The sequence below is a fragment of the Monodon monoceros genome, unplaced genomic scaffold (genome assembly GCF_005190385.1).
Source record: "Monodon monoceros isolate NGI ecotype Baffin Bay Population unplaced genomic scaffold, NGI_Narwhal_1 Super_Scaffold_6, whole genome shotgun sequence".
Classification (NCBI taxonomy): domain Eukaryota; kingdom Metazoa; phylum Chordata; class Mammalia; order Artiodactyla; family Monodontidae; genus Monodon; species Monodon monoceros.
This window is the reverse complement of record NW_021703783.1, coordinates 84783823-84808177: the sequence shown is the minus strand read 5'-3', so window position 1 is coordinate 84808177 and position 24355 is coordinate 84783823. Positions and strand designations below refer to the sequence as shown.

Sequence of the window (24355 nt, the reverse complement as noted above, 5' to 3'; positions counted from 1 at the left end):
TACTTCTAACAGGGCTGATTTCAAGTTCTGTTTAACAACCTGTTGGCAAAATTCCTAAAAATTTAACAATAGGCTCTTGCAAGCCAGAAGGAGCCCACTCTGGTGTACACTTAGGGAGGGGGTTGATTGGCTCATGTCAACAACACGTGGGGAGGGCAGGGACACAGAAAATGACCTCAGGAATGATGGGAACCAGAGAATCTAGTGCCAATCGGATTCTTTCTGCAAACCAATCTTTGGGTTTTTTTTCTACTACAGATATACTCTCGACATGCTTCAGCAGACATGACTGCTGGCAGCTTCCAGAGTCACATCTTTACTGAATCACAACCAGAGAAAAGGAAGGGCTTCTCTTCCAGCCAGCGCTGGTGTGAAAGTCCCAGCAAAGGGTCAAGCAGCCTTTAATCTTGTCCTTTCCCCTTGACTCAAGAAGGTAGGTGCACTGCCTGAGCATCGTAGGGTCTGTCAGAAGAGGGGGTTGGAGGGTTGCGGTCAGATACAACCAATGATTCCCGTTACAGTGATCATCTCGATACCATTAGAACCTGGACCCCATTTCTACTAGCCTCCAAAGTGGCCGAATCAATGACAGCATGAAGGAGCCTGCCTTGGCATTATATGTCATGGCTTAAAAAAAAAATCTCAGGGCTTCCATGGTGGCGCAGTGGTTGAGAGTCCTCCTGCCGACACAGGGGACACGGGTTCGTGCCCCAGTCCGGGAAGATCCCACATGCCGTGGAGCGGCTGGGCCCGTGAGCCATGGCCGCTGAGCCTGCGTGTCCGGAGCCTGTGCTCCGCAACGGGAGAGGCCACAGCAGTGAGAGGCTCGCGTACCGAAAAAAAATAATAAAAAATCTCAGCTAATTTCATAGGTAAAAATAATAACCCATTGGTATTTTAAATACTTTTATTTCTTATATCGCAAGTGAGGTTAGCAATATGCTCCTATGTGTTGAGTAATCATATTTCTTTTGTGAATTATTTTCATGTCTTTCTCACTTATCTCCTGGGGTTTTAAGGTTTCTAAAAAAATCTCTTCATTCGCCAAATATTTACTGTTCCGTTATTATAGGGCAAGCATCTATAGATTTAGGAAATACAATAGCAAACAAGACAGGGTTCCAGTCTTCAGAGTACTTACCCTATTTGTATGACCTTTTTAGATAATAATATACTAACATTTGATTGCCATATTTACAACAAATATTTTTCCTATATTTTTTCCTTATTCTTTAATATAGTAGTCTTATGTATTTGTGTAGTTAAATCTGATCTACTCTTCCCTTTTAATAAAGCCTTTTTCTTCCATGTTTAAATTCCATTTCCTTACCAAAATCTTAAGATATGATTCACTTTATTTTCTATTTGCCTAAAGTTGAAACTTTTGTATTTAATGATTTAATTCATTTGTAGCTTGTCACAGTGTATGGGTGATCTGAGCATCAAAATTGGTCATTTTTTCCCAAACATTTAACACTTACTGAAGTCTTCTTTACTGATTTGTAAAAATGACAGACAGAATTGTCATTGATGGAGAGGTGAGGTAGGGGTTGTTGAACGACAACTGGAATTGCTCAGTTTAGGGAACTTGCATGGGAAATGGTGAGGAAGGGAGGAAATATAAGGCACTAATGGTGGTTTGTCTGGAATAAAGGGTCCATATGTTGTAGTGATTCTTAACCAGGGATGGACATACCTATTGACTGTGAAGATTTAAAGAAGTACTCATGTCTTGGTCCTTAGCAGCTTTATGGGGTTTTTTTTTTTTGGGATTATTTTTTAGAAGATAAGAAGTGGAAACATTTAAAAAAATAATTTCTTACTAACCTTCAACAGGTCAGCTTCTTTCTTTTCAACTGTGTTAATTCAAAATGCATCATCCAGGGACTTCCCTGGTGGCACAGTGGTTAAGAATCTGCCTGCCAATGCAGGGGACACGGGTTCGAGCCCTGGTCCAGGAAGATCCCACATGCCAAGGAGCAACTAAGCCCATGCGCCACAACTACTGAGCCTGTGTGCCACCAATGCTGAAGCCCACGCGCCTAGAGCCCGTGCTCTGCAGCTCCTGAAGCCCACACGCCTAGAGCCCGTGCTCCATAACAAGAGAAGCCACCACAATGAGAAGCCCGCGCACTGCAACAAAGACCCAACACAGCCAAAAATAAATAAATAAATAAATTAATTAATTAATTTAAAAAAAAGAAAGAAAGAATCCGCCTGCCAATGCAGGTGACACGAGTTCGAGCCCTGGTTCTGGAAGATCCCACATACCACGGAGCAACTAAGCCCGTGCGCCACAACTACTGAGCCTGCGCTCTAGAGCCCGCGAGCCACAACTATTGAGCCTGTGTGCCACAACTACTGAAGCCTGCGCGACTAGAGCCCGTGCTCCGCAACAAGAAAAGCCATCGCGATGAGAAGCCCGCGCACCGCAATGAAGAGTAGCCCACGCTTGCTGCAACTAGAGAAAGACGCAACACAGCCAAAAATAAATAAATAAATTCATTTTAAAAAGATGCATCGCCCAAAGATTTTGCCTCTATTGTACATCTGATATAGCAAATCATGCAAATCCCCACTCTTATTTTACATTGACAAACATGATTAACATTTACATATAACTTTCATGCTTAATATTGCAACTCTCAAGTACGCGTGATTTTCTGAATCTAGGTATTTGTATGGAAATCTTGAATCTTGCAGGTTGCAAGGCTGTTCTTTGGGAACAAGCCGATGCAGTAGGAAATGAGTAGCTTTTTTGCCCTGGACATGGAGAAAGTCAAGTCTTCTGCCTCATAACCACATCTTAATATACGTCTGCACACTTGGAGTAAATCTCCCTTCAAATAATAAATGTTTTATCTTTGTGAAAACTGAGGAAGAATATGAAGAGTGCCTTAGTCCGCTCAGGCTGCTATAACAGAATACCATAATCTGGGTGTCTTGTAAACAGAAATTCCTCACTGTTCTGGAGGCTGAGAAGTCCAAGATCAAGGTGCCAGCCATTAGCAGTTTTGATATGAGGTCAGGGTTCGTCTAGTTTTTAAAAACTCCCTGGGCACTGATGATGTAGAAAACTGTGGAGAATAAAGCTAATTGGATAAGTAGGGAGCTAATCAAGAGAGTTGTCAATACCAAGCTGAATTCAGTTGCACCTCCAGGAAGCCTCTGGGGAAGAAGTAGAAAGAGAGGGGTGGACTTTGGACCCAGGCAGATGTAGGTTTCAATCCTATTTTTACCACTTGCAGGCTTTGTTATCTGGGCAGATCGCTTGTCTGCACTGAGTCTTCTTATTTTTCTGCCCTAAACAGACTTAATAACATTTACCTAATAGGGTTGTGATGATTCAATGGGAAATTAGGTATAAAATGCCTGGCTCAGCACCTGGCACATTAATCAATTCTCCCCTCTTTCTCTTGAATGAATCTTTGGCTTGCACAGGGCTGCTTCAGGATGAACTGATGTAAGACATTTCCAGAGAAAACATGCAAATACATGTCAGGATGAGAAACGGAAAGAGGTCCAGGTCGTCCTTTAATCCCAGAGATTTCAGAAACCTTCAGAGAGGCTGTACCTTTTAGGAAAGGAACCCTTCTCCCTTAGGGAAATGGAGAGATGCTTTGAACTTTACCAAGGCCTTGCCTTCATAAACTAGGCAAAGGCAAAATCTGGCTCCACTGTAGGCCACCTCTACTCAGTGGCACAGATAATCCCAGCCCCTGGGCAGCTTAGCCTGTAAACCAAGGACAGCTGTTGTGAAAATAACACAGGCATAGTCATTAAAAAAAAACTTCTCATGCAGATCTGTTTACAGTGCAAAGAATCTCCTTTCTCGAGGATGGAAAACGCCATTCCTTCTCAGAAGATCCACCTGCCTTAACTTCATTTCACTGATATTCATTCAGTGGTTTGACAAATATTTATTGATATCACTTCTGTTCGATATCACTTCTGTTCTCTACAGAGTACTCATTTAAACCAGTTTTCCATGCTTCCCTGCATTTCAAATTGACACCAAATATTTATTTTGGGATTGGGGGCTAATCAGTATTCCTTGGAAGTCATTCATCCAAGAGGCAGTGGGGACTGGTGGAAGGGGAGAGGGTTTTGGAATAAGACACACATGGTTCAAACCCTGACTCTTTATAGGGACGAGCTGTGTGACTTTAGGCCAATCGCTAAAACATTCTGGGCCCCATCCTTATTTTTCTTTAAAATGAGAATGCCTTCTTTGCTCTAAAGCCAGTGCTCTCTTCTTGGAAGAACTGTATTTTCTTGGGTGGAGAGGAGGAACGAATTCATTCATTCTAGAAGGCAGGAACTTGTGTGGTACCAGAGAGGAGAGAGAAAGAGCTCAGCTGCCTATGGGGTGGGTGTGTTTGGGAACAAGGAGAGAAAACATTGGGACAGCAAAAGAAGGGCCCTTCTGCCCCCTGGTCACAGTCCACTTTAGAACAGGGGTCTTGGAAGGCCCTGGAGGGGCTTGAGCTGCAGAAGGGATGAATGCATTAAGACTGACATTGCAACTGAATTGCCAGCTTCCTATAATTAGAAGTCTGCTTCGCCTTCATTGGACGTCAGAGAAATAGACCAAGAGAGGGGTGGTATTTTTTTCAGTTGAAGAGAGAACAAGGGGACCTAGGCTTATTGAAGCAAGAGGGGCTTAAATTAGTAATACTGACTTCCTGGCTGTGAGAAAAGTACGAGATTATCCTACCTCATCAAGGAGTCTCCTTCCTAAGTGACCTGAAATCTCCTGGCTGGCAGAGACTCAGAGAGGAGATCGTTTGTTCATTAGTGACTCTTAAGCTCTTCCACATCGTTTCCACATCACTGGACAGGCCTCCCGAATCACCGTGAGGATCGCTGTGTTTGAAAGTTTCCTGGTGAGCTCCTAGCTCCCTCACTCTCATCCACCCCCTTTTAGGCAGAAACCTTTTCAGAGGCTAATCTAAGTTGCAGACAGCAGGCTGCTCTTTCTGGCCACTGGGTTCCAGGTGATATCCCAAATCTGATGGGGATGCTGGGCCCAGAGCCCAGACACTTGCTGTTCGTCCCTATAAGACGAAGAGGCCCAGGACTAATCAGAAGTCACGGAATCTGAACTGTGGAGTCTGCCGTGTCTCCCTTTCTGAAGGCTGAGGAACTCAACCCAAGTGATACAGCACTGCACTTACATGCAATTCTGGTATTACTTTAAAACCTAAGGATTTGCAGAGCAAAAGGTCAGCCGTCAGGAAACCATATCTCCAGTGAAGCCAAACTTCAAGGGATAACCAGGTGTTAATGGTTAGGGACATAGTGAGATCCAGTACTAGGTGCCGGGTCGTGCGCTGGGTACTGGGTGGTGGTGGGAGTGACCTAGAGATAAGAGTGATGATGACAGTGATGATAATAACAGCAACACATGCTGAGAGCTGACCACGTCCCAGGCATTGTGCTCATGTATTCATTTATTCAATAAATAGTAGGGGCTCGGGCTTCCCTGGTGGCGCAGTGGTTGAGAGTCCCCCTGCCGATGCAGGAGACACGGGTTCGTGCCCCGGTCCGGGAAGATCCCACGTGCCGTGGAGCGGCTGGGCCCGTGAGTCTGCGTGTCCGGAGCCTGTGCTCTGCAACGAGAGAGGCCACAACAGTGAGAGGCCCGCGTACCGCAAAAAAAAAAAAAAAAAAAAAAAGTAGGGGCTCCATAAATACTTGTTGACTGAACTAGTCACTTGCTCCAGCTACACTAGCCTCCTCTCTGCTCCCCAGATTCATCTCAGGGACTTTGCATTCACTCTTTTCTCTATTTGGAAGACTCTTCTTCCAGATGTCTGCATGGCTGGCCCCCTCGCTTCCTTCAGGTCTTGACTCAAATGTCACCTTCTCAGTGAGACCTCCCTGACCACCTAATCTAAAGTTGCAACCCCCCTCCCAATCCCATGGCCATCCTGTTCCCGTTTCCTCACTACACTTTTTGCCCTTAGCACTTAGTACTATCCAGCATGCTGTAGTTATTAATGTGTTATTTGTCTGGTCTCCCTTGCTGGCATGAAAGCTCCATGAGGGCAGGGACTTTGGATGGCTTTGTTCACTGCTCTGGCCCCCTTGCCTAGGTCAGATGCTCAAATTTGCCCAATGCATAAATCACATGAAGTGCTTTCTTAGTGTCAATTATCCACACAACAATAAGCACTAAGGATAATGCAGTGAATGAGGCAAAGTTTTTGCCCTCTAGAGGTCCATGGCCTAGTGGGAATTAGATATCACACTAATCACATAATAATCTCCATTCTGCTGAAATAGGGCATGCTGGGTGCTTTACTGATATTATTTCACTGAAACCTCACCACAACCTCAGGCCATTGGTACTATAAGCCACAGCTTACGGATGCTTTTTTTTTTTTTTTCTAGCTGAAAATACACAGATAGGCTCTGAATTATAGAGGGGCTGGATTTATCTAGTTGGCACACATTAGTGATAATTATGTACATGTAACTTACAGTTACAATGGTCTTTTTCATACTCATTACTTCCCATGAATCCTGTGAAGTATTCATCCTACACTATAAATGAGGGCTAGAGAAGTTAAACGACTTTCCAGAGGGACACAACCACATAGCATCAAACCCAATCTGTATCCTTACCACCCTTCCTCATTCTGAACAACCCACATGATGGAGGGACCAACTGGGGTGGTGGGAGGAGGTGGTCAGGGACTAGATTTTCCTAGAGAAGGAGGCAGTTGGAACTTCCAGGCGGAAGGGCTGGGGAGAAGAGCTGGAACAAAGAATGAAGGCTTGCAGGCGGCTGTAGGTCAGGGAGAGGTAGGTTGAGTAGAATCCTTGGTGAGTGGGGAGGCTTAGTTCTCACAGCCCCATCCCCCCAACACACTCCTGGCCATTGTGGTTTGACTCTAATAAGGAGACCTGGGAGATTCTTGAGCAAGGCAGGGCAGGATGAAAATGGCCTCTGAAGAGCACAGTTTTTGCAGCTACCTCTCCCTTCCATTCACTGAGGAAGCCATCATCTCCACACACCTCTTCCAGTTTTTTGGTTAAATTAACAAATTATCTGAACCTATCACAAAACATTGCATTTCCACATAGTACCCACTTCTAAACTTTCAAAACTTTGAGACTTTCCCAACACCCCCACCCACTAAAGAGTGGGTACCCTGAAAGGGGGGATGCTGAGAATCAGAAGTCTGGCATTCTAAGTCACACAGTGTTGTAGCCATTCAATGACCAATCCATTGTGGACTGAGCACCTCCTCAATCCAGGCAAACTGCATGGCACCAGGGATGAGAAAAAGGAACAGATGACAGCCTCTTCCCTGAAAGGTTCAGTGTGAATGACAGTAAGCAAACAGGCAATTATAGTATATCATAGTAAGTGCTATGACCCACCTGGGAGCTGGGATAGCCCCAGGGAGGGACATCTTATCCAGACTGGGGGTGGGGCAGGAAAAGGGTCAAGGAAGCTGAGTTCCTGAGAGAATATGGCAAACTGGGGCAACTATAGGAAAGCTGAGCCTGGCTAAACGTAGGGTAGGAAGAGATTTGAGGAAGACATGAGGCTAGAGAGAGAGAAGCAGGGCCCAGATTATGAAGGATTTTTTAACGTCATGCTAAGGCAGTGGTTCTCTAATTCTTTTTCTCCTACAGCACTCCTGAGGGGTGAGCAATAGGTCCGTCAGCAGCACGGTGAGAAGAAGCAGTTGTGGAGGTAAATCGTCAGTGTCAGGTTGAGATACAGCCCTCCCCTGTCCTCCCCCGTCTGAGATTCATGGTGCTTATTAAGAGTCTGGATTTCATCAGAAGGCTGGCTAGCCTTGGATAAATTATCTCATCATACTAGGCTTTGTCTTCTTATTGGTCTACACATTCATGTGTTGGTTGAGGGTATGAGCTCCAGGATCAATCGCCTGGATTCTAGCCCGACTCCCACCACTCTCAAGATGTGTCACCTTGTGTAAGAGTGGTTTCCCCTCGTCGGTAAACTGGATCAGTACCACTGTGGTGCCTACATCAAAGACTCACTGAGCATGGAAGGAGGTAAAGCATGTGAAATTCCTGGCATAGTGCCTGGAGTGAGCGAGCAGTAAATGTCAGCTGACTGTGATACTGCAGTTCCCCCACAGCCTCACAGTGTTAGCAGTCATCCTCTCTTGGTCATCCCCTTCCCCACCATTGTTGCCGTCATCATCATTATCATCATCCCCATCATCTTGATATCGAAGTTCTAGGAGATCATTTCTCCCTGGGTTCCTCCCCTCCACTGTCCTTCCTTTCATAAGACACTGTGGTCATCTCATGAAAGAGAAGGCCCTACATAGATAAATTCTAAATAATGTGAGATTCATAATATTCATTGAGCTCCTACTATGTGCCAGACATTGTTCTAGGTACTGGGGATACAAGAGTGAGCTAAATAAAGTTCCCAATCATGGAACTTACAGTCTAATGAGAAGAAACAGGCAGTAATAATTAAATAAGCAAATATATAGTAGGTCAGAGGAAAAAAATCAGGGAAAGAGGGATCGACAGTGTCTCAGGTTGGGCAGTTGTTATTTTATATAAGATGGTCAGGGCTTCCCTGGTGGCGCAGTGGTTGAGAGTCCACCTGCCGATGCAGGGGACACGGGTTCGTGCCCCGGTCCGGGAAGATCCCACATGCCGCAGAGTGGCTGGGCCCGTGAGCCATGGCCGCTGAGCCTGCGCTCCACAACGGGAGAGGTCACAGCAATGAGAGGCCCGCGTACTGCAAAAAAAAAAAAAAAAAAAAGATGGTCAGGGAAGAGCTTGCCTAGAGGTGACATTTGAATTGAGGAAATGAAGAACACCACCTCGTGGATACCTGGGGGTAAAGTTCACTGGGCACAGGGGACAAAATTACAAAGGCCCCCAAGGTAGGAACATACCTGGCATATTGAGGAGCAATAGGAGGCCAGTGTGGCTGGATGGCATTCATCAAAGGGGCAAGTGAGAAGGGATGAGATCAGGGAGGCAGTAGGGAGCCAGGACACGGGGACCATGGAGGTCATTGTAGAAACTGCCTTTGACTCCGACTATCTTGAAAAGTCACTGGAGGGTTTTGGAAAGAGGTGTGACATGATCTGACATATTTTCAGGGATTGCTCTGGTTTTTGTATTGAAAAAAGACCACAGCACAGCAGCAAGTGCTTAAGCAGGGAGGCCAGTATGAAATTATTTCAATAACTCAAGTGTGAGTTGGGTGGTGACTTGGATCTGTGGGATAATGGTGCAGGTCACAAGAAGTCAGAGATGCTGGATATATTTTGAAGGTAAAGTCAACAAGATTTGCTAACATATTGTATTGGGTGTGGGGGGATGGGTGAGAGAAGGAGAGGAGTTGAGGATGATTCCTCAGCACCTGGACAGATGTTATTGGCATGTGCTGGGATGAGAAAGACCATGAGTGGAGGAGAAAATCAAGTGAGTATTCACATTGCCTCTGTAAGGTAGGGACTATGGTTTTCTGCCATAAAAACTGGGGCTCAGTGAGGTGAAGCCTCGTACGGTGCTGGGAGTTCCAAGAAAGAATTCCCCTACTGCATGGAGCTCAGGGTTTGGAGCTGGGGGACTCCTGGGACTGGGAACCACTGAGGCTAACACAGGTCCTGTTTGTGGGGCATTTGGGCTCATGCCTTGGCCTCTGGGGGTCTTGTTAACCTGGAACAGAGAGGAAGCAATTGAAGTAATAGGGGCTTTCTATTTAGACCTTTTAACTGAAATGCAGATAACCAAGAGGGCTGCAGGCTTACAAAGCTCCATGTAGCTTAAGATCCATGTCGTTCAAGGGTGTTCAGAAGCATCTTTGCATAAGCTGGGGGAAAGGAAGAGATGTCTCTGGCTCCTTCTCTTTTCCACCTGCATTCCTGACCATCGAACACACTTTAGGGAGGATGAAATGGAAAAGGGATAGAAGAGAAGAAATCAGGAGGAAAAGAAGGGAACTTCCTCTAAATGCTTGTTGTGCTGACTCAGAAAATGGGGTAGAAGAATGGTAATCTCCAAGAAGAACCGTTGGAGACTGCCTGCCCTAGAAGGTGCGCTTCCACCACTACTTACCAACCTCCTTCTCTGGGTGTAGCCGAACACCACAGTGGAACCACACTCCAGGGGGAAACAGTGCTGCTTTTTCAAGTTAAACACATAAAGCCTGTGGTCTATAAGCCGCATATGGTGCTGGGAGCGCCAAGAAATAATGATGAAAGAAAATCGTTGGAATCTAGACATAGAAGCTCTGTACAGCTAGACTTTCAGTGACTCTGCAAATTGTATTAACTACCCTTTATTCACTGTGCCCTGCTATGCGCCCGGTATCATATGGTATCTCTCATTTAACCCTCACAACAACCAGGTGAAGTAGGTTTTTATTACCCCCATCTCACAGATGAAGACACAGAGGTTCAGAGAGGTCACATTCCCCAGTCAGTCATGGAGCTGAATTTGAACGTGTCAGTCTATCCCAGAGCCTGTGTCTTAACCATTATATTTCACTACCTCCCAAAGGAAAAGGGCAAGAGGGAAACACTAATGATAGTCACAGTGCGTTCCCCCCTCCCTTCATTCTTCCAGGGCTCAGTAGAGGCAGAAAGTTGAGAAACCTGTCATTCTTATATCTGGCCTGTGTTCTGAATCAACTTTTAAAAACTTAATTATTTCTCATAATAATCAGATGACTATTTTCTCTAAGAAATGGATTAATAGTAAGAAAGGCCTTCAGAGATACAGAAGTGGTGACCTTGAAATCCAGAGAGGAGGTTAAGTACACTTCTCAAGGTCACAGAGTTAGTTTGGTGGCAGAACTAAGGCTAAAAAGCAGGGCACCTGCTTCCCAGGCCAGAGCTTGTCTGGGCCCCTAAAGCCGCTTCGCAAGTTATCACTACCTCTGCCCTAACACGGATGACTGCTTGAAGGAGGATGGTTACTTTTTTTGCACTAGAGATTTTGAAACACAATCTGAATTCAGCTGAAATTGTTTTTTTTTAAAATTATTTATTTATTTATTTTTGGCTGCACTGGGTCTTTGTTGCTGTGCACAGGCTTTCTCTAGTTGCGCTGGGTGGGGGTCTACTCTTCGTTGCGGTGCGCGGGCTTCTCATTGCAGTGGCTTCTCTTCCTGTGGAGCACGGGCTCCAGGCTCGCGGGCTTCAGTAGTTGTGGCTCACAGGCTCTAGAGTGCAGGCTCAGTACTTGTGGTGCACGGGCTTACTTGCTCTGCGGCATGTGGGATCTTCCGGGACCAGGGCTCGAATCCATGTCCCCCGCACTGGCAGGTGGATTCTCAACCACTGCACCACCAGGGAAGCCCTAGCTGAAGTTTTTAAACAAGGTTCTTCTAGCAGCTTCATGGATGAGTTAGTTTTCTGATTTCCTCTGCCATCTCCTTTCCCCCCTCCTAGGTCAGAGCTGTAGGCCCAGAGCTAGGCGTTTTCTACAAGAGCTCCTGGTATTTAGCAGGAGTGGGAACATTCCTCTCTGTCTGGGGCAAATGATTATATTTCTAGTCCAGAACCTGCTATAATCTACTCTGGCCTCCCACACGAATAGCGACTCTTCCGCCTGGCTGGCTGGCTTCTGTGAACCTCTGCAATCTGGACCCACTCCACCCAGCTCAACTCTCTCTTTCCTAATCGCAGCTCACACCCTTTGTGTCAGACAGGTGTCCTGGGCTCACCCCATTTCCGCCACAGAAACACCTCCCCTGCTCCTCCTATGCAAATCCATTCTTCAAGGCTTTGCGCAAGAACTTTCCGCCTCAGAAGACTTCCCCACATGCTGCCCAGTGGTTTGCTTTCCAAGTTCCCTTTACATTTATATTCTCAACTACACGATTTAGTCTTCGAAATGTTTTCGCACATTTCTCCAAATGTAATGCAGGCCCCTTGAGGGCAGGCACATGTGTTCATTCATTCATGAGTGATTTTTAAAAGCGTCTTTTTTTAAAAAAAATTATTTATTTATACTTTGACTGCAGTGGGTCTTCGTTACTGCGAGTGGGCTTTCTCTAGTTGCGGCGAGTGGGTTTCTCATTGTGGTGGCTTCTCTTGTTGCGGAGCACGGGCCCTAGAGCGCAGGCTCAGTAGTTGGGGCTCGCGGGCTCTAGAGCGCAGGCTCAGTAGTTGTGGCGCATGGGCTTAGTAGCTCCTTGGCATGTGGGATCTTCCCGGACCAGGGCTCGAACCCGTGTCCCCTGCATTGACAGGTGGATTCTTAACCACTGTGCCACCAGGGAACCCCGGGAATATGTTTTTAAAAAGAAGGAATTGGGAGAAGTTTCCAGGCAGAAGAAACAGGGTTCCTAACGCACAAGCACACACAGACACCAGATTCAGGGGTAAAGTAGCTTGTGGAGTGGAGCTCTGTCCCTGCCACAGCACTAACTAGCCTTATTGAGAGTGGGCAAATTGCTTAATTTCTCTGGGGCCCATTAAAGGGCACAGGCTCTGAAAGGAGCAGACCAAGGTTCAAATCACGGTGTGTGAGACCTTGAGCCAATCAGTTGGGGCGGGGCTCAGCCTCAGTTTCCTTCCTATAAAGTGGGTAAAATAATTCCTACCTTAGAAGCTATCAGTGAGGTCTGGAGAATATATATGTAAGTTGCTAAGCACAGAGCCTGGCATTATTATATTTCCTTCTACCAAAGTAGGGGTGACCCTGATCTGCTTCCCTCTCATTGCAGAGGCTGCTGGTTTCCCAGCGTGCAGCCCAGAGCCTGTCCGTGGTAGGGGCTGACGCCAGAGCGTGGGCCCCCTGAGAGAAAATTGAGTTGAAAGGCCTTCAGAAAAAAGTCAACAGCGTCGACGGCGTACTGACTGGGCTAAGTGGGCCGCTCAAGTCTTCTCTTCAACAGTCTTCACGCAGTCCGAGAATCTTTGGTAACTTCCCTTAAACATGCCCCTGGAGCCAACTAGTTTTCAGAAAGCCCTTTCTGCCTCCGCCTTCAAACCCCAGGAAAGGGACAAGGTCCAACCAGCGGAGGCTTGGAGGGTGGGATGGGGGGAGGGGGGTGGGGATTTCCCCAACTCCCAGCAGAAAGGAATGGGGGGGTGTTCCCGCCCCTCTGCTCCCTCTCCCAGGGGCAGGGCTCCTGGGGCGCCCCCCTTCATTTCCGCACAGGTCCATAAAGGAGCGGGGCTCCCACGTGGCCCACTCCACCGGGTCTTCCCCGGCTCTCCGCTCTCCGACCCGCCTGGCCACCCCCAACTCGGCCGCCTATCCCCGGGGCCCCCGTGGCCTCAGCTCAGTCGCCAGTCCCGGTCCCAGTCGACCCAGCCCTCCGCCCACTCCCTTCGGCCACTCGGCGCCGGCTCCCACCTCCGTTGACCCAGCCCGGTCGCTCCCCACCTCGGCTGCCTCCTGCCCCCTCCCACCTCAGCCGCCTGCCCCGACCTCCGGTGACCCTGCTGGGACACCATCCTCGCCCCCCCCCGCCCCCCCCGCCCCCCCGGGCCCCAGTAGACCCCGCTCGGCCACCATCCTCCCCTCCGCCGAACCCCCAACCCCCAACCCCCGACCCCCGGACCCTGCTGGGCAGTCCCTCTCCCTTCGGCCACCCCCATCCCACCCCGGTTCCCGTAGACCCCGCTGGGCCGCCACCTTTCCCTCGACCGTCCCCTCCCCCCGACTTGGTCCAGCCCCCTAGACCCTGCGGAGCCGCCCCGCGCTCGGCCCTCCCTCTTTGGGGTCGTGGCGGCAGGGGGAGGGGCCGCCCGCCGGCCCCAGCGTGCGTGGCAGGCGCTCCCGGCTCTGCTCTGCCGGCCTCCCTTCCCGGGAGGCGGGGTCGGCGCCGCGGCGGCGGAGGCAGGCCCCCTCCTCCTTCCTCGCTCGCCCGGCCTCCTTCCTCGCCCGCTCGCTCGCTCTCTCTCTCCCTGCCGCTCCGACGCCAGCAGCGCCCGCGTGCCGCTCGCCCAGCCCCGGGGGAACCCGAGGAAGTTTCCTGGGCCGCGCGCCCCGCTCGCTCGCCTCGCAGCCCGCGGCTTCACTCGCCGCCGCGCCCGCCATGCCCTCGGCCAAACAAAGGGGCTCCAAGGGCGGCCACGGCGCCGCGAGTCCCTCGGAGAAGGGCGCCCACCCGTCGGGCGGCGCGGATGACGTGGCGAAGAAGCCGCCGCCGCCGCCTCAGCAGCACCCGCCGCCGCCGCCGCCCGCGCCGCACCCGCAGCAGCACCCGCCGCAGCATCCGCAGAACCAAGCGCACGGCAAGGGCGGCCACCGCGGCGGCAAGTCCTCCGCCGCTGCCGCCGCCGCCGCCGCCTCGTCCTCCGCGTCCTGCTCGCGCAGGCTCGGCCGGGTGCTCAACTTTCTCTTCTACCTCGCCCTGGTGGCGGCGGCCGCCTTCTCGGGCTGGTGTGTCCACAACGTCCTGGAGGAGGTCCAGCAGGTCCAGCGAAGCCACCAGGACTTCTCCCGGCAGAGGGAGGAGCTGGGTCAGGGCTTGCAGGGCGTCGAGCAGAAGGTGGGTACCCCGGCCCCCCAAACGCCGTGCGCCCGGCGTCTTGCCCACGCACCCACGGCCGGGCCCCGTCGTGCCCTCCCGGCCGGGCCCCTCGCCGGCCTAGGCCCGTCAGCGGCCCGGGGTACCCCCGCCCCGGCCCCCTAGTTCCGAAGCAGTCCCCAGACCCTCTTTGTTAATGGCCGCGGAGGAATCGGCCCCAAGGGATGGACCGCTTCGAGGATGGTCTGGCCGGCCCGGGAGGGTGGGCCAAGGGCCTGTCACAGGACATTAGCGGTGACCTGTAAGGAAGCCGGCAGGCTCTGGGAAGCCCATTCTTTTTGGATTAGGAATCGCTGAATGGGCAGAGTTGTCTGAAGAGGAGGTTGGAAGGGAAGCCAGCGCATCCCTGGAAGCCTCGGGCAAGGCCACACCTCTGCTCTCCCAGTGGGAGACATCTGAGCCAGATTTTAATAGACCTGGAGCCTGGGGAAAGAAAAGCTAGTAGTCTTACTCATTTGTGTAGTTCTAATGAAATAGCTCATCTCTTTAGGCTCCTTGCCCTTTATTGGACCAGTGTACCTATGTGGGCCTTGGAAGTAGCATATTTCAGCTTTAGAGGAAAGGAAAGGCCCAAAATACTAGGTCATACTGGTGAATAATACCACATTTATATGGTGTTTAGAGGGCTTACTCACTTACTATCGAATTCTCATAGCAGCCCTGGGAGGGAGGACTGGCAGTTTTGACTCCATTTTCCAGACCAGAAAATTGAGGTTTAGAGATTAAGTGAATTGATAAAGACCCCAGCTCTTGAATGGCAGACTTCATGACAGTGTCTAGGCCACTGCGGAGTGCAGGGTCCACAGGGGCCTATTTCAGGTATGGATGGACTTCCCTTTCCACACGAAGTTGCTTAGGTTCCACCCTTTCTGTTTTTTTCCTACACCAAGTGCAGCTCCCTCAGCCTCATTCCTGCGTCCTCCCCTAATGTCATTGCTCAATGAAAGTTGGTTGCATGATCGAAACAAAAAATCCCGCCACCACTTCTGAGCCCGGAACTGCTGCCTTCTTTTCCCAGCATGCTGCCTGCCCTGCCAAGTTTCTATCGACTTGTGTGGAATATGCAGGACTAGGAATTTCCTCTTAAGACTGGCAGAGCGACTGGAGTGAGTCATCTCCATGCTGCAGGCCAAGGGAGGTGACTTTTTCGAAGGGAATTAAGTAGGCAGTGCTGCTTTGCCTATCCTGAATGTCAAATCATTCTTAAAAAGTAGACATACTGCTGGAGTATAATCGCTAGCCTCTCAGTTTCCTCTCTTCGATCCACCCACTTACCAATCAATCATAATATTTGGTGAAGTCTGATGGTCATATGGCTCCTCGTAGGCCCTGTGGAGGGTGCGAAGGTGCAGAAGACAAATCCTATTTGTGAAGCAGTGCACAGGTAGGTTTCAGTTGAGGGTAACTGCTGTGCGAGTTCAGAAGAGAGAGAGGGTAGAGTTTGCCCAGGCCCGTATCCTGGTGGCCAGGGTAGTGCCAGTCTAGATCTAGATGGTAATGGATAACTGTTGAGAGAAGGAGTGAAGAACAGACAGGTTTGTTTGGGGGACAGCATGTGGCTACCCTGCCTGTAGCAGAGGAACATGTAGGAAGCTGTGAGGGGGAGGGGGAGGTCGAGGCCAAGATGGTGGAGGTCTTGAACTGAGGTGGAAGAAATTGAACTTTATTCTCTCTGCTTCCTCCCTGCCCCTCCCTTATTCTCCTTTCAGGTTCCCACCCCTCCTCCATCACAGCTTTGTACAGATTCCTTTCCTTTTGGGGACTCAGTTTTCCCATGTCCACATTAAGGGGAGGGCTCTGTCCAGATTTTTAAGAGTCCACCTGGCTGTAAACCATTGAAATCATGACCTTTCTTTTAATTTAGTGGCGTAATCAAGCTAATAATTAATGCCTCATATTTACTGTGCACTCATCTCTTTTGACTGTCACAAGCCCAACAGGTACGGACTGTTATGATCCCCCTTTCACAGATGAGGAAAGTGAGCTACAAGGAGGCTAAGGAACTCTGTGTGGTTACACACCTAGCAAGTGGCAGGGCTAGGACTCAAACCGCAGTGAACTCCTAGAACACTCTTAGCTAGTCGCTTGTTCATTATGCTGTCTTTCCCATGCCTTGCCTGCTACCTAATAGGTGTTCAATTAATGCTTACTTCATTGACTTGGAACTCAGAACATACCCAGACGGGGGCATTTGGCACACAGGATCTTCCACAGTGTGTGGCCACTTCCCTCTGCACCTCCGGGGTGGTCAGGAAATGTTATTCTGCATTGAGGAGTGAGTAGTGATGGATGGGCCCTCTGACAACCTCAGTTTGAGCCTCTCACAGCCCTCTCTGTGAGGTTTGTTGGGGGCTGGGGTTTGCTTCTTCGCAGGGACATATTCTTACTGTATTATTTTGTTCATAATTAGTCTTCACTGTGGGCCAGGCATTCCCAGCCACCCTCTGAGGCGTTAGCACCATTTCGTAGATGGGCCAGTTGAGCCTGGAGTGGTTGTGTTACTCATTCAGGGACGTGCAGACCCTCAGCGGTGGAAATGGGGCTGGAGTCAGAGCAGTGTGACTCTGAAACGTGCTACTCCACTGCCCTTTTGGGTGCCCACCTGGTCTCTCTTGTTCTCAGATGCTCTCGGTATTGGGACACGGCCCAGGTCTGCTGAATGGGCCAAGAGGCTGGTCTGTTCTTATCCTGAAGGTTCAGCAGGCACACGTGGGTGCAGGGCTTCAGAAAATGTTGGTAGTTCAGCTCTAGGCCCTCTGAAGGGCCTGGGTTGCTCTGGCAGATCCAGGGTGGCGTAGAGATAGGAGTAGGCTTAGGCCTGGTGGGGACAGTTTAATGAGACTAAAAGCTATTTGTGGACGAGTGAGTTCTCTGGTCGTATTTCTTTGTTTTCTCATCTTGACTCTGGGCTAGGAGTCAAGGCTTGAGGCTGAGGCAGCATCTCCTCCAGGCACTCAGTGCACTTTGGACATGCTTCTGCCTGAGCGTATCACTGGAGGCTAAGAGCGCAGGTTCTAAAGTCAGACATTCTTGGATTTTGATGCTCAGCTCTACCACTTCCCAGGCTTCTGCTTTGTAAAATGGGGATTAATAGGAGCTACCAACTCATGAGATTATTATCAGGGTGGATTGGGATGATGTCTCTGCAGTGCTCTGCATAATCATTGGTGTACATCAAGTGTCCTGTTGAATGTGAGCCACCGCTGTTCTCTTATCCTACCCCCTGCTGTGAGCTCCTTGATGACAGGGAACCTGTCTTAGCGTTACTTTGCTCTGGCATCTTGTCCACTACTTAGTGGGTATCCCCCATATGTTGGGGAAACATGTATCCACTGCATATTGATAATTATTTTTTTTTAATATTTATTTGGTTGCACTGGGTGTTGTGGCTCGTGGGCGCCTTAGTTGCGGCTTGCCGGCTCCTTAGTTGTGGCTCGCCAGCTCCTTAGTTGTGGCCTGCATGTGGGATCTAGTTCCTTGGCCAGGGATCGAACCTGGGCCCCCTGCATTGGGAGCGTGGAGTCTTATACACTGGCCACCAGGGAAGTTCCCTGCATATTGATTATAATGAGGTCTTTGCATGTGAAGGTGAACAGCTCACACCATCATAGGGAGACACTTTTTGTGCTCTTTTCAGTGTCACGGGTTGATTTGTTTGGTTTCATCCATAATTTCAGATCTAGTCCCCTTCCTAGCCATTTGTAAAGAGCCAGCCCAGGTTAGGAGTGACAGTCAGGGGTCGGGGGAAATGGACCAGCTCCGTCTTCGTCAGCCCTTTCTCTGTAAATGAGTTCATTCTTTGATTCATTCAGAAAACAGTGATGAACGCCTGCCATGTTGCAGGTAGTGTGCCTACCTGTTCAAACCTTTGTTCTGAATGCTGTGCTCAGAACAGGCAGGTTCTGTGATTGAATAACCTAATTTCAGAGTTGAGCTCTAGGTTATATTTGGTTAAGCAGGGAAATCGTCTAGTATTCTGGAGTCCTTGAGAATCTTATTCTAATCTATCTTAAAATCACAGACCGGTGGAAGCCAGAAAGGACTTTAGAAACCTATTTGTTAATAGATGAGGAGCTCGGGACTTGGAATATGAGTGTGACTTACTTGTGCTCACAGAGCTGGTGCTGGAACTAGAGCCCGGGGTCCTGTTCACATACCTGTAGCATTTGCCCTTTGGCATTGGGCCAAGGGTGGGCTAGGAATCTCCAGACTTCTGAGCTACTCCAGAAGAAAGATTAAATGATAACGAAGGTAACAGTTACTGTTTATTGAACATTATGTGTTAGGCACAATTTAAGCACTTTACATATTAATACGTAAAGTGGATTAAGCTCACTTAATCCTCACAAGACAAGCCTATGACTTAGGTACAGTACTATCTTTGTTTCCATCCTGTGGGTTAGGAAACCAAGGCACAGATACGCTAAATAACTTGCCCAAGATCACAGAGATAGGAAGTGTCCAAGCTAGGATTTGAACATGGGCAGTCTGGTTCCAGAACCCATGCTATTTTATTTTTTTAGCTGTCCATCATGGAAATGTTCAAGCATAAACAAAAGAAGAGATCAATATAAGGAACACTATTTTCAATAATTATCAATTTTTTGCTATTTTAATTTCATCCCCTCACCAGCCCTTCCTCCTCCCATTTTGTTGTGCTCTTTTTGGGCTGGAGGTGGAGCAGTATGGGTCTGAAGCACTCTATTCCACCACCGTGTTGGGTGCACACCTGGTTGTCTTGTTCTCAGATGCTCTGATGCTCTCAGTATTGGGAAATGGCCCAGGTCTGCTGAACGGTGTGAGCATGGGCAGAGAAGCTGGCCTGTCCTTCCCTGGAAGATTCAGTGGGCACAAGTGGGTGCAGGGCTTCAGAAAATATTGTCAGTTCAATTCTAGACCCTCTGAAGGGCCCTTGTTGCCCTGGCAGACCCCGTGGATAGTGATCTAATTTTAATTTTGACTGACACATTAGTTGACCCAAAGTATTCTGGGATTTATTTCTAACAAATAAAGAGTTCCTTTCTGTTCTTTCCTTTCCCTCTCCTTTGCTTGTTTCTTTTGGCAAAACACAGTATATTACACCTAACAAAGTTAACAGTAATTCTTGCTTATCACCTGATACGCAGTCCAAAATCAGATTCCCTGACTTTCTCAAAAATATGTCTCTTTTACAGTTGGTTTGTTTGAAGCAGGATCCATATAAGTCCACACATTACATTTAATTGAGAAATCTCTTAAGTTTCTTTTAATCTGTAATAGTTTCTTATATTTCCTCCTTTAAATATGCCATTTATTTGTTGAAGATCCTGATTATTTGTCCTGCAGAATTTTCTACATTGTGGATTTGACTGTATCCTCATGGCATGTTTCACTCTTGTATGTTTTCTGTGAATTGGTGGTTAGAGCTAGAAACTTGACAGATTTGGATTCTTTTTTCTTCTCTCTCTTTTTTTTTGGCAAGAAAGCATTTTAGGTGGTACCACGTGCCACATCAGGATGAAGCCCAGACCGTTAGTCATCATACTCAGCCTCTCAGTGCATTAAACCTGCTCCCGGGGGTGGTTTCCAGGTCAGACCCCGTTTAGGGTAGAATTTATTTAGAATGAAGGTGTAGTGGCAAATAGGATCATAGTGTGTTCACAAAGCCAGAAAATGCTGAGGGTCACCGGTCCACTGGTCACATTTTCAGGTGAGGACAGTGATTTGTTCGGGGCCACACAGCTATAGGCGGTGAGCAGAGACCTGAACCTTGTCTCTTGCCTCCCTGCCCAGTGTCTCCCACGTGCCTCAGCTTTGTTTCTACAAAAACTTGAGACTCTTTCAGTTGCAAGAGCTAAAAATTCAGCTTAAACTGGCATAAACAGAGATGGAGGAAGGGAAAGAATTTATTGGCTCAAACAAAAAAGTTCCAGAGTAGGTTCCTTCAGTATAGCTGTATCCAGAGATTTAAATTGTGTCTTCAGAACTTGACCTTGCCATCTCTTAGTTCTGCTTCCCTCTGTGCTGCCTGGATTTGTAGGCAGGCGTTGGTCATGTGCTGGTCTGAGCTGTTCCAGGCTTCCCTCATCCTATAGGTAGCAATCCCAGTAGAAAGAGGTTTCCCTTCCCAATAGTTTTAAGAGAAGTTTTGGAATCGATTTGTTGGTCTGGTTTAGGCCACATGCCCATCCACGGGCTAATCACTATGGTTCCAGGAGCGGGTGGGGAAGTGGGTGGACAGAAAGCATTGATTGGTCAGGCCTAGAGCACTTGGAGCTGGCCTTGGGGTTGGTCCCCCAAACCACATGGGCTGTGTGCAAGGATGGTTCCCTAAAGGAAAAATTATGGTACTATATCTGGAGGAGGAGGGACAAACGAAAAGAAATACAGCTGAATTGCATAAAACCCATCAGCTCTTCTCCGTGGTAACATCTGGATTTTGGTTACAGGTGCAGTCTCTGCAAGCCACGTTCGGGACTTTTGAGTCCTTCGTGAGAAGCTCCCAACATAAACAAGATCTCACAGAGAAAGCCGTGAAGCAAGGGGAGAGCGAGATCAACCGCATCAGTGAAGTTCTGCAAAAACTCCAGAATGAGATCCTCAAAGACCTCTCGGATGGGATCCACGTGGTCAAGGACGCCCGGGAGCGGGACTTCACGTCCCTGGAGAACACGGTGGAGGAAAGGCTGACCGAGCTCACCAAGTCCATCAACGACAACATCGCCATCTTCACCGAGGTCCAGAAGAGGAGCCAGAAGGAAATAAACGACGTGAAGGCCAAGGTCACCTCTCTGGAAGACTCGGAGGGATACAAGCAGGATTTGAAAGCCTTGAGGGAAGCGGTGAAGGAAATACAAACCTCGGTTAAGTCCAAAGAGAAGGACATTGAGACCCTGAGAAGCACAGTCCAGACCATGGAGACTGATGTCTACACGGAGGTCAAAGAGCTGGTGAGCCTCAAACAGGAGCAGCAGAGGTTCAAGGAGGCGGCCGATTCGGAGCACCACACCCTGCAGGCGCTCACGGAGAAGGTCCTCCGGGCGGAGGAGTCGGCCGCCCGCTTCCCCGAGGAGATCCGGAGACTCGAGGAGGAGCTCGGCCAGCTGAAGGCCGCAGCCCTCAGGCCAGAAGAAGACGGGGTCTTCAGACCCTCCGAGGCCTTCGAAACGCTTCAGAAGGAGAGCCAGGGCTTGGACTCCCGGCTGCAGAGCGTGGAAGATGGGGTGCAGGCGGCGCGGGCGGCCTGGGAGCACCACCGCGAGACGCTGCAGGCGCTGCGCTCGCAGAGCGAGGAGCAGGCGCGGCACCTGGCGGACCTGCAGGAGCGCGTGGCCAGCCTGGGCCCCGCCCCCGACGCAGACGTTGACGCCGAAGGCGGCGGCCTGGCGGGCAGGGTGCGCGGCCTCGGTGAGGCCCAGCTCTCCCTGGTCGGAGACGTGGACGAACTGAAGCGTCGCGTGGCAGAGCTTCCCGGCGCCGTGGAGGCGCTGCAGAAGGTGCAGGAGCAGGTCCGCACACTGCTCAGCCGCGACGCCGCCGCCGCGCCCCCCCAGGACCTGCTGGACGGACTCTCCTCTCTGGACAACCTCAGAGCCTCCGTGGGCCAGGTGGAGTCGGACTTGAAAATGCTCAGGACTGCCGTGGACAGTTTGGTCGCGTACTCAGTGAAGATTGAGACCAACGAGAACAACTTGGAGTCAGCCAAAAGTTTGCTAGAGGACCTGAGGAATGACCTGGATAGGTTGTTTGTGAAAGTGGAAAAGATTCACGAGAAAGTCTAAATGGATTGCGTGTGCAGGGCGCGGATGGCGAGTCCAGTTTCTCACGACCAAAAAATGTGTTGTTCGCTCCCGCGCCCCTCCCCCCAGGGCCTGGTCCCTCCCGAAGAGCCGGCCACACCACCGGGATCACTGGGGCTTTCTGTGTTTTTGTGCCCGTTTAATTTATTTACGATGGTTACCACGCGCTATCGGTTGCGCAGGCCTTCTGCTTCTGCTTTGGGTGGGTTTCCCGAAGGCCCAGCCCCTGTGCATCAGAGGTGCCTTCTAGAAGGGATGTTTCTCCCTAGTGTCAGGGAAGAACCGTAGTGGCTGCAACCGAGGATAAACGGAAGCAGATTAACCTCAAAAACCCTGCCTGGCTGGAGGATTTCAAGTAACAAAAAAAGTGGGGGGAGGAGGTATTTTTTTTTTCTAATTGTCTTTAAGGAAAATTCATTTCACTTTTTTTAGTACTTTTGGCCAAGGTTTTCATGAGATGTCACTCACTTCTTGTCTTCCACTTTAAACTGGTTACAGTTCATAAATGGCAGCTCTGAATTGGGAGGGGGACAAGCCCCTCCATCTTTAGTTGAAAAGAATCAGCAGCTTGGTGGTCTGTGGGGTACGTGTCTTTTCCGTTCCTGAACCATTTCTCCATCTCAATGATAACTATGCAAAAGAATCCAGACGGTTCAGAATGTGAAGGCACAACCCCCCCAGAGTCCCCTGTGGCCGACCTATGTCACCTCTTGGTAGGGTCCCCAAATAATGTGTTTAGAATAAGGGTTTAGAATCCCTGAAAAGGGAATCCTTGGATTCTTTAAAGAAATGTATTATGAGAGCTGCTCATAAAGGCATGGGCTGCCTCCCTGGGGAATGGAGGCCACATCTTTATTTTACCACGATGTCCCTGAAGAGGTTTGCTGTCAGCAGACCCCATCCATCAGTGAGGAACACGTGCATTTTCTGTAGCTGTTTGCTGTTTCCCTTCTCCTTTGAGCTGTACTGTCCTTTAATGGCTGTCTTGCCCTTTAAAAAAGAAAAAAGAAAAAAAAAAAGGAAAAGAAAAAGGAAAAAAAAGGTTTGTTTAGTTTACTGTGAAATGAACTGTATGGCTTATTTACAGTATTTTTAATTCTTAATAAACACTTGAGCTTTGTTATGACTTTTCCAGAGTGGTTGCTTTCTGAGAATTTAGTAACTTTGAACGATGTATGTTATTAACATGCAGTATTCAGGATTAGAAAGATGGGTAAGTTTTCAATTTTAAGACTATTTTTTTCCAATTCTAAAACCAAGATGGACTCCCTCTTAGGCCTGGGGGCATAGTTTTGATTGATTATTAGCAGGTTTGTTTATAGGTCATTGCTTGACTCCAACTCTTAGCTATAGCAGAGGGTCTCAACCCTGACTACCTGTTAGAATCTTATAGGAGCTTTTAGAAATGCCTGGGGCCCATCCCCATGGATTCAGATTCAGTGGGTGTACAGAGGGCTGGCACTAGCATTTTAAAGGCTTCCTTGCTGATTCTAATGCACAGCCAGGTTTAAGGACCACTGTCTTGGACTATCTTGGTGACCTTTGGTCCCCGTGTAAACCTGGGCATGTTTACTTGCCAGGTTGCCATCCACCTGCCACTTAATAAGGGATACTGTTTACTGAATTGAGTACCTGTATGCCAGGCATGGTGCTTAGCAATTCATAGGCCTCTGTTTATTAATCCTAATATTTCCCTGGAGGTAGGCAGTATCATTCCCCGTTTTACAGAGGGGCAGCAGGCTGAGAAGCATCATGTATGATCACTAGCTAGGAAGTGGCAGGACTGAGGTTTGAGCCCAGTCCCTGCTCTTAGCTGTGACAGCATCCTCCAGCTTCCAGCAGCACAAGTACCGGGTCACGTTGACCTGTGCAGTACCTGCCGTCCATTGTTTCAGAGCCAGAGGCTACAGGAGCTCTTTTCTCTCCCACTCAGGGAGTAGAGGGAGGCCAAGACCTGAGTGCATATGGAGCTTTAAGCCTCCTTTCTGGCTGGAGGGTCCCTCATCTTTGAACTTCTCTGCCAGTCATCTGCGTCCTGGAGGGAGGCAGATCCTTAAGGCTTCACAGC

General features: G+C 49.1%; 1 protein-coding gene across 1 annotated transcript; it reads left to right on the top strand.

Annotated features, from left to right (window-relative positions):
- Window positions 1-13833: 13833 nt before the first annotated feature.
- On the top strand, window positions 13834-23414 carry CKAP4 (cytoskeleton associated protein 4). Its single transcript, XM_029204155.1, has 2 exons — window positions 13834-14470; window positions 20938-23414. Exons 1-2 carry the CDS (start codon window positions 14015-14017, stop codon window positions 22267-22269), a joined length of 1788 nt encoding a protein of 595 aa, XP_029059988.1. The 5' UTR covers window positions 13834-14014; the 3' UTR covers window positions 22270-23414.
- Window positions 23415-24355: the final 941 nt, after the last annotated feature.